Source organism: Taudactylus pleione, unplaced genomic scaffold (genome assembly GCF_031769625.1).
Source record: "Taudactylus pleione unplaced genomic scaffold, aTauple2 ptg000556l, whole genome shotgun sequence".
NCBI classification, from domain to species: domain Eukaryota; kingdom Metazoa; phylum Chordata; class Amphibia; order Anura; family Myobatrachidae; genus Taudactylus; species Taudactylus pleione.
In genome coordinates this window covers 442,407-455,827 of record NW_028284958.1, presented here as the reverse complement: position 1 = coordinate 455,827, position 13,421 = coordinate 442,407, and the positions used below count along the sequence as shown (strand labels likewise).

The 13,421-nt window shown below is 43.0% G+C and overlaps 1 protein-coding gene across 2 annotated transcripts in view; it reads right to left on the bottom strand.

The window, feature by feature from the left end:
- Window positions 1-5,460: 5,460 nt before the first annotated feature.
- Window positions 5,461-13,421, bottom strand: part of MFGE8 (milk fat globule EGF and factor V/VIII domain containing) — a 68,416-nt gene continuing 60,455 nt past the window's right edge. For both annotated transcript variants that reach the window (XM_088452653.1, XM_088452654.1), the window contains exon 10: window positions 5,461-12,160. In XM_088452653.1, the coding sequence (XP_088308779.1) occupies window positions 12,017-12,160 (144 nt within the window). In that variant the 3' untranslated portion in view covers window positions 5,461-12,016. The remainder of the gene's footprint in view (window positions 12,161-13,421) is intronic.

Sequence of the window (13,421 nt, the reverse complement as noted above, 5' to 3'; positions counted from 1 at the left end):
TATGTGTATACAGCCAGGCACCCCTATGTGCATCCAGCCAGATCTCCAGTATGTGTCTAATCAGCCCCCCTTCTGTTTGTGTCCAACCAGCCCCTCTTCTGTGTGTGTCCAGCTCCCCCTTCTCCCCCGCTTTCACAGGCACGGCACAGCACATTTAAACTTACCGTCTGCTGCTGTGCCGTCTCCTCTGCTGAGTCCCGGCCCCCGGGCATTGAAGCGCCTGCACGTGTTCCTGGGCAGCCGGAGAAAGACCGAGACTGTTAGAGCTGCAGCAGGCCCTAGTGCCCGCTGGCTCAACTTAATCTAACGGAGACAGCAGCAACACTGCTGCTGCCCTCCATAAATAAATAAAAAATTGTCAGAAACTGCAAGGGGGAAATCCCGACGCCTTTCATTTTACCTACGCCGGGAGCCCGTTGCCCGGCATCCCGATCGAAGGTATGCCGGGGGCGGACACCCATCAGGTTAGGTTAGGCACCCCCCCGGGAGGGTTAGGCTAGGGGAAGGTGGGTTTAGGATTAGGCACCCCCAGGGGAAGGTTACGGTTAGGCATCCCCCCCCCAAGAGGGTTAGGGTTAGGCACCCTAAGGAAAGGTTAGGGTTAGGGGGGGGGGGGTTTGGTTAGTTTGTACTTACCTTAGCTGCTGTCGGGATCTTCACTGGTGCCAGTCTTCTGGACATGCGTCCGTAAGTAAATCATACCGATCCCCTTAGAAGGGGCAGGAAGTGACCTCTGAGTGCCAGGCCTTTTAGCTATCCAATCAGAATCTCCACTGTTGCTGGTTAGTGAGTGGATACAAACGGATAACATTGATCGCATCTTTGTGTGCCAGTGTGTTTGAACGCCGTTGCATGGGCATGCATAAATTAGCCACTGCGATGCCATACGCAGTGCGATGAAGTTAGCAATTTAGGAGTAAGGTCAGAGCTTGTGAAAGTGTGCGTGAGGCTGCAGTGGTGCTCATTTATACCAATGTTTTTGCAGCCTTGCTGAACATTACGGATGTGTGCAAGGTAAAGTGGGCATCCGTGTGTAGTGCTGCGGCAGCATTGCGAGAGCAATAAATTAGCATACTATCGCCGTTGAACTGCGTGTGTAATCGTTATTGCATTCGCAGTTGCGATCAGTAGTGAATCATGCTCTCTGTTCACTGATCTCTCCTTTATTTCTTACTCTCAGTGGCTGTGTGTAATCCCACTGCCAAGTCCTGGAGCTGTCTTTCTCCCTCTCACCTTGATGTGCAGATCACCTAGCACCTCCTTGGCCAGCTCTGCCTCACAGTCACTAACTATCCTCACTGTAACTGTCACAGGTGCCCTAGATAAGCCTGGTGAATTGTGGGGCAGTAGTTCATTACAGCTGTAGCGGCCTGAGCAGAGCCGACAAAACAATTAATTGGTAACCCACAGTTGCAGGATACTACAGGCCCACACCAGGGACGGGATGTGCACCCCGCGATGCACACCTGGTTGGAACATACCAGTCCAATAGTACTTGATGCGGCCGTGCCATTGGCCGCCAAGAGAGGGGAGCAGATTCTGCGTCAGTCAGGAGTCTTGCACAGTCAGTAACAAAACAGCGAGCAGGCAAACTGCAACTACCAGCATGCTCACCATTCATTACATTATGTCCCACCTCCTCTGGTCCCCCAGTACTACAATTCCCATGAAGGAGTGCAGTAGCCGGGGGTCAGCCAGGTGACAAGGGATTGGACACACGTGGATATGTAGGGGGGTTTCTGTAACTCTATGGGTTTAAGATATACCCCTTCCAGGTATATGCAGGAGTGGTCATTATGTTATCCCGGTGTCTGCACAGCATGATCCAGGTAAGTGACTGCTCAGTGTGTAAGACCCCAGGCAGCATGACTGTACAGAAGGGCTAATGTATGGTAGAGGAGGAGCTGTATGGAAGTGCCCATGCAGGATGGTAAACTCTTTCAGTGAGTAAGATGGGTCATGACTATATATAAGGTAATAATAGAACTGTCTCAGTGAGTAGGATTATGGAAATATACATGTCTGGCAGAGGATGAGAGGTCTCAGGGAGTAGCTGGATCAGAGAGTAAGATGTCATTTTGGAGTCACATAATACTACTAACAAAATAAGCTGACTTGCCATGCTGGTAATTGTTGTTCAATAACAGCTGGACGGCCACATGTCGCCTACTTGACATTACAATGGGCAACAAACTTAAGCTCTCTGTATTCCTTTCAGCACAGTGACGTTTATACCCCTTTCTCACTTCCAGCAATAACCCAGGTTATTTCACGTGAACGCGCAGCAATCTGGGTTCATATGCAGTGTGAAAGGACCCAGTTGAAATATCCTGGATTGAGCTAGCTGGTTTAATGAGCAGGGTTGAACACAGGCTCAACCCGGCTCGCGGTGCAGTGTGAATGGGTAACCCGGGTTGATGCGACCAGGGACCCGTTCACAGCACAGGAAGAGCCGGAGCTTGGAGATGATCTCATCTCCAAGTGCCGGCTCAGCACGTGATTGTCGGTGAGGTTATCGACCCGGCAAAGCCAGGTCAGGCCGCCAGTCTGAAAGGGGTCTCACCCGTGATGGACCAGTCTACAAAATCCTGCGTGCGACCTGGATTTGCAGTGTGAAAGTGGTATTAATAATACCTTATGCTAAATCCTACTGGTCATCATTATCGTATAATGTGTGGATAAACTATACCAAAATGTACCATTTATATTCATATTATTCCTGCATGCGATTCTTCCAGTGATTAGCGTTATCGGTGTGTATTTATTTATCAAGTTATTTATATAGCGCACATAGGGCCTGATTCATTACAGATCACTATAGTGATCGAAGCTGCGATTACGCACGCACACCCACTGCAAAAATATGCGGTTTGCAATCGCATTGCCGTCGCAGGCCAACAAAGACATCCACTTCCCCTTACTCACATCCATAATACCTTGCAAGTCTGCAAAACCATTGGTAGCATCAAGTATCATCGGAGCCTCACGCACAATTACAACAGGTCTGACCTTACTAAGAATTTGCTAACCTCATCGCACATAGTGAAAGCTCAAGCTGCATATGGCATCACAGTGACTAATTTATGCATGCCCCTGTAACGGCGTTCAAACACACTGGTAGACCTGTGTTTCCCCAACTGCTCACTACTTGCCATCACTCTGCGATGGCTCTGTGTGGTCACTGTACGATCATAGTGATGCCTTCGTGCGCTGAGATGCATACCCAGTACGCAACAATTGTCTGTCCGCGTGCGTAATCGCAATAGCTATCCTTGCTGAATCAGGCCCATATTCCACAGTGCTTTACAGAGAATATTTTAATCACTAGTATTTTGGACCTGTCGTTTGCCAGGTCGCTAGCTATTGTACCTGATGCAGCGCTGGAGGCTATTTTTTTCCCTATGTCTTCCTCCACCTTCTCATCGCTCTTGCCCCTGATCTCCCTGTGCTTGTTCCTCCCGTCGCTATCCCCATCTCGTCCTGTTCCTCCCAACGGAAATAGTGTCCATGACTCAATTAATGTGCTCATTAATGTCCGACTGCTTCTACACATGCGCACAGTATAGCCATCGCTTAGACCAGAAGACATTTGGTGCCTAAAATACTAAAGTTAAAGTCTTATTTTTTTTTTCTACCTACCTAACAGAACCTAGAGGAAGGCTCTGCTATTTATAGTAACGTGATTATATTTGTGGTACAGCACAATACTTTTTTTTTTTTTTTTTTTTTTAACCTTTTTGTGTGTTAGGTCCAGATACTGACATGCTCTGACTTCTGTTGGTGTAACTCCACCTACTATTGCTTGTTGCTTTAGTTTGCCTAACCCTGATATCTCCAGGTATAGTGATGTACTATCTCCACTTACATAGATATTGGTTTCAGTTGTTTTGGTACCGCTCACTTTAAGTTCCCAATATGCCCCTGTCCAGGACCATGTGCCCCTTATTCTGGCCCTGTGAATGGCCACTGCCATACTGAGGTTGACTAGACAGCAATAGATCAACTGGAAACCATGGCACTCACTTAATCATGACTGAGAATGTATAATTTACAGTTTATTGTTTTCTTGTGCAGCAGATAAAACCCACAAAATATATTCTAAGCAGCTATAATGCATTTAGTTAAGGTATATACAGTATATATCTCACAAACTATATGCTGTTTGTGAATGTTACATCAAAGCGACGCAGAATAGGTAAATATAAATAACTTAATAAATTTCAAAAACAATATTTTATACTGTAGCGTCTCCAATAAAACATGGTGAGTGAGGTGGTTTTCACTTTCATCCTACTGCAGTGCAGACAAATACAGGGGTATTCAATATGGGAGCGAAAACATCGTTTTTGCGTTAATATCGGAGGTATGACGTCATTATCGCAGGTTTTACAATTTCAAAGACTTATCGCAGTTTCGAAAAGTCTTTGATAAAAAATGGGGATAACTTTTCACCATTGAATAGGTGTCGAAAAAAAGTGCAGAATTGGGGTTTAGGGGTGCAGGCTTAAAAAAAAAAAATAGCCTGCACCCCTGGGAATGACATTTAAAAAAGAACGGTGTCAAAAAATTTTTTTTTTTTAAAAATAGGGACACCCCAAAAAATTATTTTAAAAATTGGGGTGAAAAAAAAAAAAATTGGGAAAAAAATGTATAACAATAGGGAAATAGGTTCAGGGCTATTCTGCATGTATGCGGCAGGTGTTTTGAAGAATATAATTATAGCGGCAGGTGCACAAATGCAGAATTTTTAAAAATTTACTTTAGGGACTTAAAAATATGCTAGTACCCATTTTCATGTACCCCAAATTTGATGGGACCACTTAAAAAAAAGAAAAAAATAACCTAAGTGCTCTTCTGCATCACTTCTTCAATGTCGGGAAAAAACACCTGCTGCGGCTATTTAAATCCCCGACTTTCAATTAAAGGCTAAAACGGGGGTACCCATAGTGTTCCCCCATGTTTTTACAACTTTAGGGGGGTCTGCAAATCCAACTTCGGAGTTTCCCTTTTTCGTTAATTTTATATTGAATACGGGGATAAGCGGGAGCGCGCCTGATACTTTAACGCAGGTAAAAACTCCGATATGAAACGTTAACTTCGACAGTGAAGTTAACATTTCATATTGAATACCCCTCATGGTCTGTTATATCACATGTGCACCAAAGCTTCTATTGTACAGACTGTCTTTCTAACCACTTATTTGCATTGTTCCACCAGCCCCCTGATGTGTGTATCCTGAAGTGGTTTGTGTGGAGGATCTGCTTTCCCTAGTGATTTCTTTATGTAGCTACTCTGTGTGAATAATTCTACAGATGATACTGTTTATAGTCTGCATATGCACTTTACTGCTCTACTGGACTTTACATTTACTAAAAGTGTGACTGCAATGGAGTCCTCCAATAGCCACTAAAAAGTAGCAGTGTAAAATTTTGATCAAACGCAATAAAAAGAGAGAAACAGTTTCATTTGTCAGTGATTTTATTATAAGAAAACCTAATAAAGGTGGCATGTGCATCTTGTATCATAAATAGTAAATGATTACTTTCAGAGTATTCAGCTAAAACAGGATACTCTCCCTTGCTCGGTCTTCTAGATTGGGCCCAGTGATTTACTTTTACATAATGATACTGTAGGTGCATTTTTATGAGCACTTGTACATTTCTCTTTGTCAGCAAGGTACTTTAGTGACTGCATTCTCTCTCCCCAAAATGTGTGCGTCACATTTAAGAGAAAAAAAATTAAATAAGTTAATTGACACTATTTAGTATTCACCTGTATAGTGGGAGGCTGGGAGCCCTTACTTACATGTACCAGGAAATAGGAAAACCCCTGTTGAGAGTGTGCCCATTGCTAGGCATAACTAAGACCCAGTGTGCAAGGCTTCCCACAGCACAGACCCAAGTCCCATGGCATCATATCATTGTTTCAGTCAGCCAAGTTAACAATATTCGAAACTCCAAGCTCCATCGTTTTCAAAAATATTATCATCACGTGGGTGGAACGAGAGGGCAGAATGATGTGTTGGGAAGTGGCCCGGACATTACGTTGTGCTACAACAAGCTCTGAACATTCGGAACTGGCTTGCTCGAGACGATTACATCACAAATCCCCTACTCCAAAGGAAGGGAGCCTCACTAGTCTTATACAGACAATGGTTAATCATTATTTAAAAAACAAATGTAATTACAAACCCATTATAGATTTTTCTCAATCGATCGCACAATGCAACTCTTTGTGTCATTTGTTTAACTTTAACTAAAAACCTTAGATGATTTAATGATGTTCTGCTATTAAAAAAACCCCAAAACCACTGTAGGTAATAGCTAGTAGACCAGATGTGAAATCAGCCATGCTGTAATATATTTGCATTGTAAACCAAACAAAAAACACATTGGAACATCACCATAATCAGGGAAACTAGATCCTCATCAGCAGAACAATCCTACCGCTAACACAAAACTGTCTTATTAGCTACGTACAATATATCTGACAAACATTACTGCAATGAAAGCATTTATACCCAAGAGGAATTATCATCATTGTAGCACTGTTATAAAATACTACGTCCAGCACTGGCCTGACAACCAATAAAAGTTAGTTTATTGAGAGTCACTAAACTGTACCGATCCCATTCATGAGCATTGCAAAGTAACAAATGACTTTACAAAGGATAGTGGTTGTACCAGAAATTGATAGCAGGTTTACCAGATATGATCTACAAAGTCTCAATAATAGACTCATGTTTCCACCTGCGATTGTTAGAGGATTATAAGCAGATTCCAAGGAGTTCTAGTACTGAAATATGTGCAATGAAAATATTAATGTATAGAAATATGGGGTGATGTGTGTATAAGATGAATAAAAATAAAATATATGCTTCAGAATTCTTTACAGCACCCAATCTTTATACCACCAGCTCAGGACACAGATCAAAACGTTATGAAATGGGCAACGTATAAAGGAACTAATTCATTTTTAAATCCTTGGTGCTAAACTGGAAAGTATAGATTTGATTTGGTGTAAAAAGCTAGTTCAATCCTTGCATTGTTTTATATATGAACTGAATTCTGGTGAATTAGTGGAGATCCTACCAAGCGCTCATTCCCAGACCACATCCTTTGGGGTTCCATAGCAATGCTACACTTATGCCGCGTATCCACTAGGCGATTTAAATGAGTGATTGAACAATTACGACATCGTAATCATTCAATCGCTCATTAACCGTGCACTTTAATGTCGGAAACGACCAGCGATGCGCGCTCCCGCTGGTAGTTTCCGACATCAATCATTACCTGAACATGCCGGTCAATCTGCTGATAACGACACATTGGGCATGTTCGGGGATGAAGGAGGGTGCCTGCACTGAACGACATATCGTTCAGTGTAGGCACTGCACATTATGAGGAACAACTGTAAGATTACAATGTTGTTGTAATTGTACGGTCGTTCCTCTATCTGCTAGTGGATATGAACCTTTATGATCCCAGCTCAAATATGGTTGAGCACCATTGCTTATTACTGGGTCATAAAAAAGCAGGTCTAACCTTAATATGAAACTAAACTTCCCTAAAAACACAGCTTCCATAGTACTGACAGATACATAATTATTCTGTCAGCGTTCTCTCAATGAGTCCAAGAAAAGGGAACAGCTCTGTGTTCTAGAGGAATTATTTGCAAAGGGAATGCTGAGAATTCATATAGAACATTAACTTTTCTCCAATGTATCACGCATGTGGTTATTGGAACACAGTGGAGTTTGTCCTTATATGACCTTGTCATTAAACAATCAGGTAAATATTAAAGTATGCCAGAACACCACATTATCACAGCCCTGCTGTTCTGTTATTCAAATAGCAGCTCCGTAAACACAGAACGGGGATCTCTACAGTCTCATTAGTGTATCAAATTGTAAATAAATAAAATGTCTAATCTGGCTGGAGCTAACCTGGTGAGATCTGTAAAAGAACGTAAAAGGAGCAATCTCGCACCAAAGGGGGCGTGCTGTCGATGTTGAGTGACAGCGTGCCGGGGGCGTGGCTGCCAGACGGAGGCGTTCTGATAGAGCCAAAATCACTCCAGGGCTTGCGGTCACCGAGACCCTACCGCAGGGTCTCGTCGCAAGCCTGATGGTCGCGATGGTCTTGACCATCGCGACCATCATCATGGACGCTCGCATTAGCTGTGGGTGGTAACCCACAGCTATGCGAGCGTCCAGGAGGACGCTCCCAAAAAAAACAACGCCCTGATTCAGAGCGGGCGCTCGTTCAGAGCATCCGGCTCTGAATCAGGCCCAGAGTCCTAAAATACATCTGCAGGTGATTAAATGACCCTTAGAGGTACTCTTATGTTGTACTGTAATCCCAAATTATACCATGCATGCTTTGGCAATAATCTAAGCCATACCCCAAAAGACCAAAAGGCTGAATTGTGTGTCACTCTGGGGCTAGAGAAGTTAAAGTAAATACACAAAAAGCCAATGGCTCTGGAACCAGCACTACTGCTCATCTGGAAACCCTTGCAGCATATCACTTCAGCTCTTCCTATCCTTCCTGATCTGCAAATGTTTTAAATTATCAGCAGAGTAAATACAAGTCATGTTGCCGACACAGGTCCTCACCTAGTAAACGTAATATTAAATAAAAGAAAACATTTTTCATGTAGTTTTACTAATGCCTTACAGAGAGTTGTAGAGTATCTGCAGGGAGTAGAGAGCTGTAGGTCCCTACAGTGCTGCAGGGAGTAGAGTGCTGTATATTCCCACAGTCCTGCAGGGAGTAGAGAGCTGTATATCCCTATAGTGCCACACAGATTAGAAAGCTATACTATGCCTATCATGCTAGAGAGAACTATAGTGTCACTATTGTGCTGCACAGAGTATAGCTGCAGGCAGTAGAGCATTGTAGTGTCCCTATAGTGTAGCAGGAAGTAGAGAGCTGTAGTACTGTATCCCTATAGTGCTGCAGGGAGTAGAGAGTTGCAGTGTACCTACAGTGCTGCAGGGAGTATAGTGTTGCAGTGTACCTACAGTGCTGCAGGGAGTAGAGTGTTGCAGTGTACCTATAGTGCTGCAGGGAGTAGAGTGTTGCAGTGTACCTACAGTGCTGCATGGAGTAGAGTGTTGCAGTGTACCTACAGTGCTGCAGGGAGTAGAGTGTTGCAGTGTACCTACAGTGCTGCAGGGAGTAGAGTGTTGCAGTGTACCTACAGTGCTGCAGTGTACCTACAGTGCTGCAGGGAGTAGAGTGTTGCAGTGTACCTATAGTGCTGCAGGGAGTAGAGTGTTGCAGTGTACCTACAGTGCTGCAGGGAGTAGAGTGTTGCAGTGTACCTACAGTGCTGCAGTGTACCTACAGTGCTGCAGGGAGTAGAGTGTTGCAGTGTACCTATAGTGCTGCAGGGAGTAGAGTGTTGCAGTGTACCTATAGTGCTGCAGGGAGTAGAGTGTTGCAGTGTACCTACAGTGCTGCAGGGAGTAGAGTGTTGCAGTGTACCTATAGTGCTGCAGGGAGTAGAGTGTTGCAGTGTACCTACAGTGCTGCAGGAAGTATAGTGTTGCAGTGTACCTACAGTGCTGCAGGGAGTAGAGTGTTGCAGTGTACCTACAGTGCTGCAGGGAGTAGAGTGTTGCAGTGTACCTATAGTGCTGCAGGGAGTAGAGGTATATTATCTGTTTGCCTGGTCATACTGTACATTTCAGATACTGCAGCTATGAACGCTCAGCCCGGACACGGGAATACAGCATATCACATCTTTTTGACCGGTTTCATAATATTTTTAATGTTATACCTGAGCTTATGTCCCAGGACATTAGGTGATTTACAGGCAGAAATATATAAGTCTTGATGGATAAATGGGTTCCACATCTTCATGTGTGTGTATAATATATATATATATATATATATAGCGCCTTACCAATTATAAACAGCTACTGCACTACACACTAAATTACAATTACTTCGACAATGCAGCTGTAAACCTATTTACATTCAGTTATTATTTGTACATTGTCAATACCTGGGCAATAAGTCGTATATTACCATTTTGAAGATTTTCTTCTTACATTTTACATATATTCCACAGCCTTAAGAAATATTAAATCACATAAAAAAAAAACATGTAAACTGAGATCCTTTACAATCCACAAATATTATTTTTACATACAGACATGGTGTCTGAAAGGGGTTTCTGGATAATGGGGTTTTCCATAATTATTGTTTAAAATTAACTAAATTACATTTAACATGTACCAGTCTTTACTTTTCATACTTTCTGGTTTTCTGAACTTTGCGTATAACAGGAGGGCAGATAAAAGATCCCATATTTAATCTTGTAAAAGATAGTCTCTTAGGGGTAAATTTACTAAAGTGAGAGTTTTCAGAAATGGAGATGTTGTCCATAGCAACCAATCAGATTCTAGCTATTATCTTCTAGAAGGTGTTCATTAAATGTTAAGTAGAATCTGATTGGTTGTTATGGGCAACATCTCCATTTCTAAAAAACACTCACTTTAGTAAGTATACCCCTTACAGTGGACAATAAACAGTGAATCTAGCCAATTTAGATTTAAAAAAAAAAAAAAAGAGATACATAATCTGTGTAATGAATTGCACACATTATACAAAATATGTGTCAAGGAAATTACTTTAAAAAAGTAGCAGGAAGAAAAATCCTTTTGCTTTATTAAGAGGGTCATTACCTTCTTCTGCAACTATATAATGTAAGAGAACTGAAGATGTAGTTTGTGGGAGATTGCATGGAGTGTAGGGACAATAGTGATTTTCCAGCAGTCGGGGGAAAGCCCCTGGCTACATATCACAGAGTGCATGGGGTAAAGAGTAATTATAACAAGAGTGCTGGTTACCACCGCTTTACAAATCAAAAGATATGCACCCAGAATGTGCAGTGGGACTTAATAGTGAAATTAAAAAGGACTGTATGCTGCTCTTCCAGTGGTTAGTGCAGCAGCTTAGTGTTTGATAAACAGTGCATGTTACAACTTCAAAATACTGAACTGGTTAAGCTGGAAAAATAACAAAAACATAAAATAAGCATCCCCCCCCCATCATTTATTAAAGCACTCACAAATATCATAGAGTGGGCAATTAAATCTACATGTTAGAGCAGCTATTTTGGGAATAATGATTTAATTACAATGACTTTAGTTGAGCAGTGATAAAGCCCAAGTAGGAAGCCAAATGATGTGTGGTATAGAGATCTGCTCCACTTCAGCCCACATTATAAAATGCTTATCCAGGTTACACTGATCCTCTCTGCTACACAGACAGCCTTTCAGAGTAATTGGTGCAATGACTGGGGAGAATGGTCACTTTGGGCCTCATTTACAGTTAAGTCAGGTACACCCAAACAATGTCTAGTGTGTCCAACCTCAGCATCGGCAAGTTCATATGGACTTACCGATGCCGGCAGCGACAGAGCAACGACGAGGGCCATGTTGCATTCGGCAGCATGGCCCTCGCTAACGACATCCCCCGTCAGACCTGCATGTAGGGCCAACGGAGGATGACGCCGCCAATGCACAGGAGGGCGCATAGTCAGCGTCATAGTGGGTACACATTAGACAATGTGCCAGATATGTTGCTCTGATCCGCCGAATCAGATGACATATCGTCTAGTGATAACCCAGCTTTAGGAGTATCTAGAATAGGGGTGGGCAATAAACTGCCCTCCAGCTGTTGTAGAACTACACATCCCAGCATGCCCTGCCACATTTTTGCTATTTGGTCATGCTAAAACTGTTGCAAAGCATGCTGGGATTTGTAGTTCAACAGCTGGAGGACCACTTATTGCACACCCCTGATCTAGAAGGTGCAATCCTGGAGTTGGGGATCGGGGAGGAGAGGGAGTTGTGCACGTCCTATCTCAGAGCTATATTGCATTGTTACTATACAGTATGCATGGTTTGCCCAAGTGTAAATTTACAACCATTAGCTGTATTTACTCCTAACTATGAATGATGCCCTTTGACTACAATGCTTATGGTCACCCAGTTAGCCAATTAATTGTCACAACCGAGTAGCTCCATTCGCAGTGTGATTCGTTCATGCCAGGACTGAGGAAGAATGCGCACATAACGAGCTGTAAATGGCGGACTGAAGATGTTCTTTTTGTGGGAGTAGTTGTCATTATTTCCAAGGAACACCTGCAAGGAGGACAAAAAAAAAAAAACATATCAAGTGATGTATGCATATCAGACTTATGGAATATGGCCTTACAATGTGAAATAATCAGGTTTGTGTTTTCAAAATGGTTAAGATAGAAATATTGTGCTTGCCTCAGCCAAATGTCTGTCCATATGACCGTAAACAAGACTATACTCATATTTGGGATATCACTCGAACTGAACATTTACGACTAGCAGTCAGTTATTACGCTCACTTACACGTGATTTTTATTTGCAGAACAAATTATGCTTTCAGCATTCAGTATAACAAACAGGAATTATTCAGATTTTTCTCTTTCAGTGCACTACCAATTTCTAGCCATTTATAAAATTGGTAACATATCAAGTAAGATAAAGACAGGATACTATAAATGCATACATACAAAAGGCTATATTTAACCCAAAACTAAAATCATCCTTACTGTCCATTAATTAAACTTTATACATAGAAACAAGTTGAATTTTACAGAATTATGTAGCTTCTGGAAGAAAATATGGGGGTACAAAGTGGGCACATGTACCGTGCCCCGGGCTTTCAAACCAGTACCTTGCTTGTAGTACCTTGCTGCAAGTGTCGTGGAGCTAAAACTCAACTATCGCCTACAAGAGAGACACAGGACCTCATTCAGAGTCGGTCGTTGCGGCCGCACAGGGTCGCACACCACCGATGTTCGCTAAACTGCACATGCGTAAAATTCGCAATGCGCGTGCGCAAACTAGCTATTGCAATCAGAAATTGCTCTTTCCTTCAACTTGGCCAGGTCGTTAGTTTGAGTGACAGGATGAGGCGTTTGTGGGTGGTAACAGGGGAAGGTGCTTGTGAACGGGGGAGTGGAGATTCGAACGCAGGCGTGCCTGACTATGCAAACGGCGTTTTATGGGAGTGCATAATTAACTAAGTCGTGTCATGGCACATGTGACATGGGAGGTTTTTTCACTGACTTGATCGTAGTGCTTAAGAGAGGGTATGGTCAACCTTAAGCTCTGCGACCAGCTCCGATGATTCCCGATGGTCTCGATTAATCCTTATATGCCCGGAGATGACGTGTAATGGGAACGAAAAGGGGGCATATTTTTAGTCTTACGGCCGCATCCTCCCCTCGCTCGCCCAGCTAACGATCTCATCTTAACGACGCAACTTGCGAGCGCTTCATTTGCATATCCGGACCCTTTTACCTTACGACCGTGCGGCCGCAACGACAGACTCTGAATGAGGTCCACAGTCCTTGAAAGCCCAGTC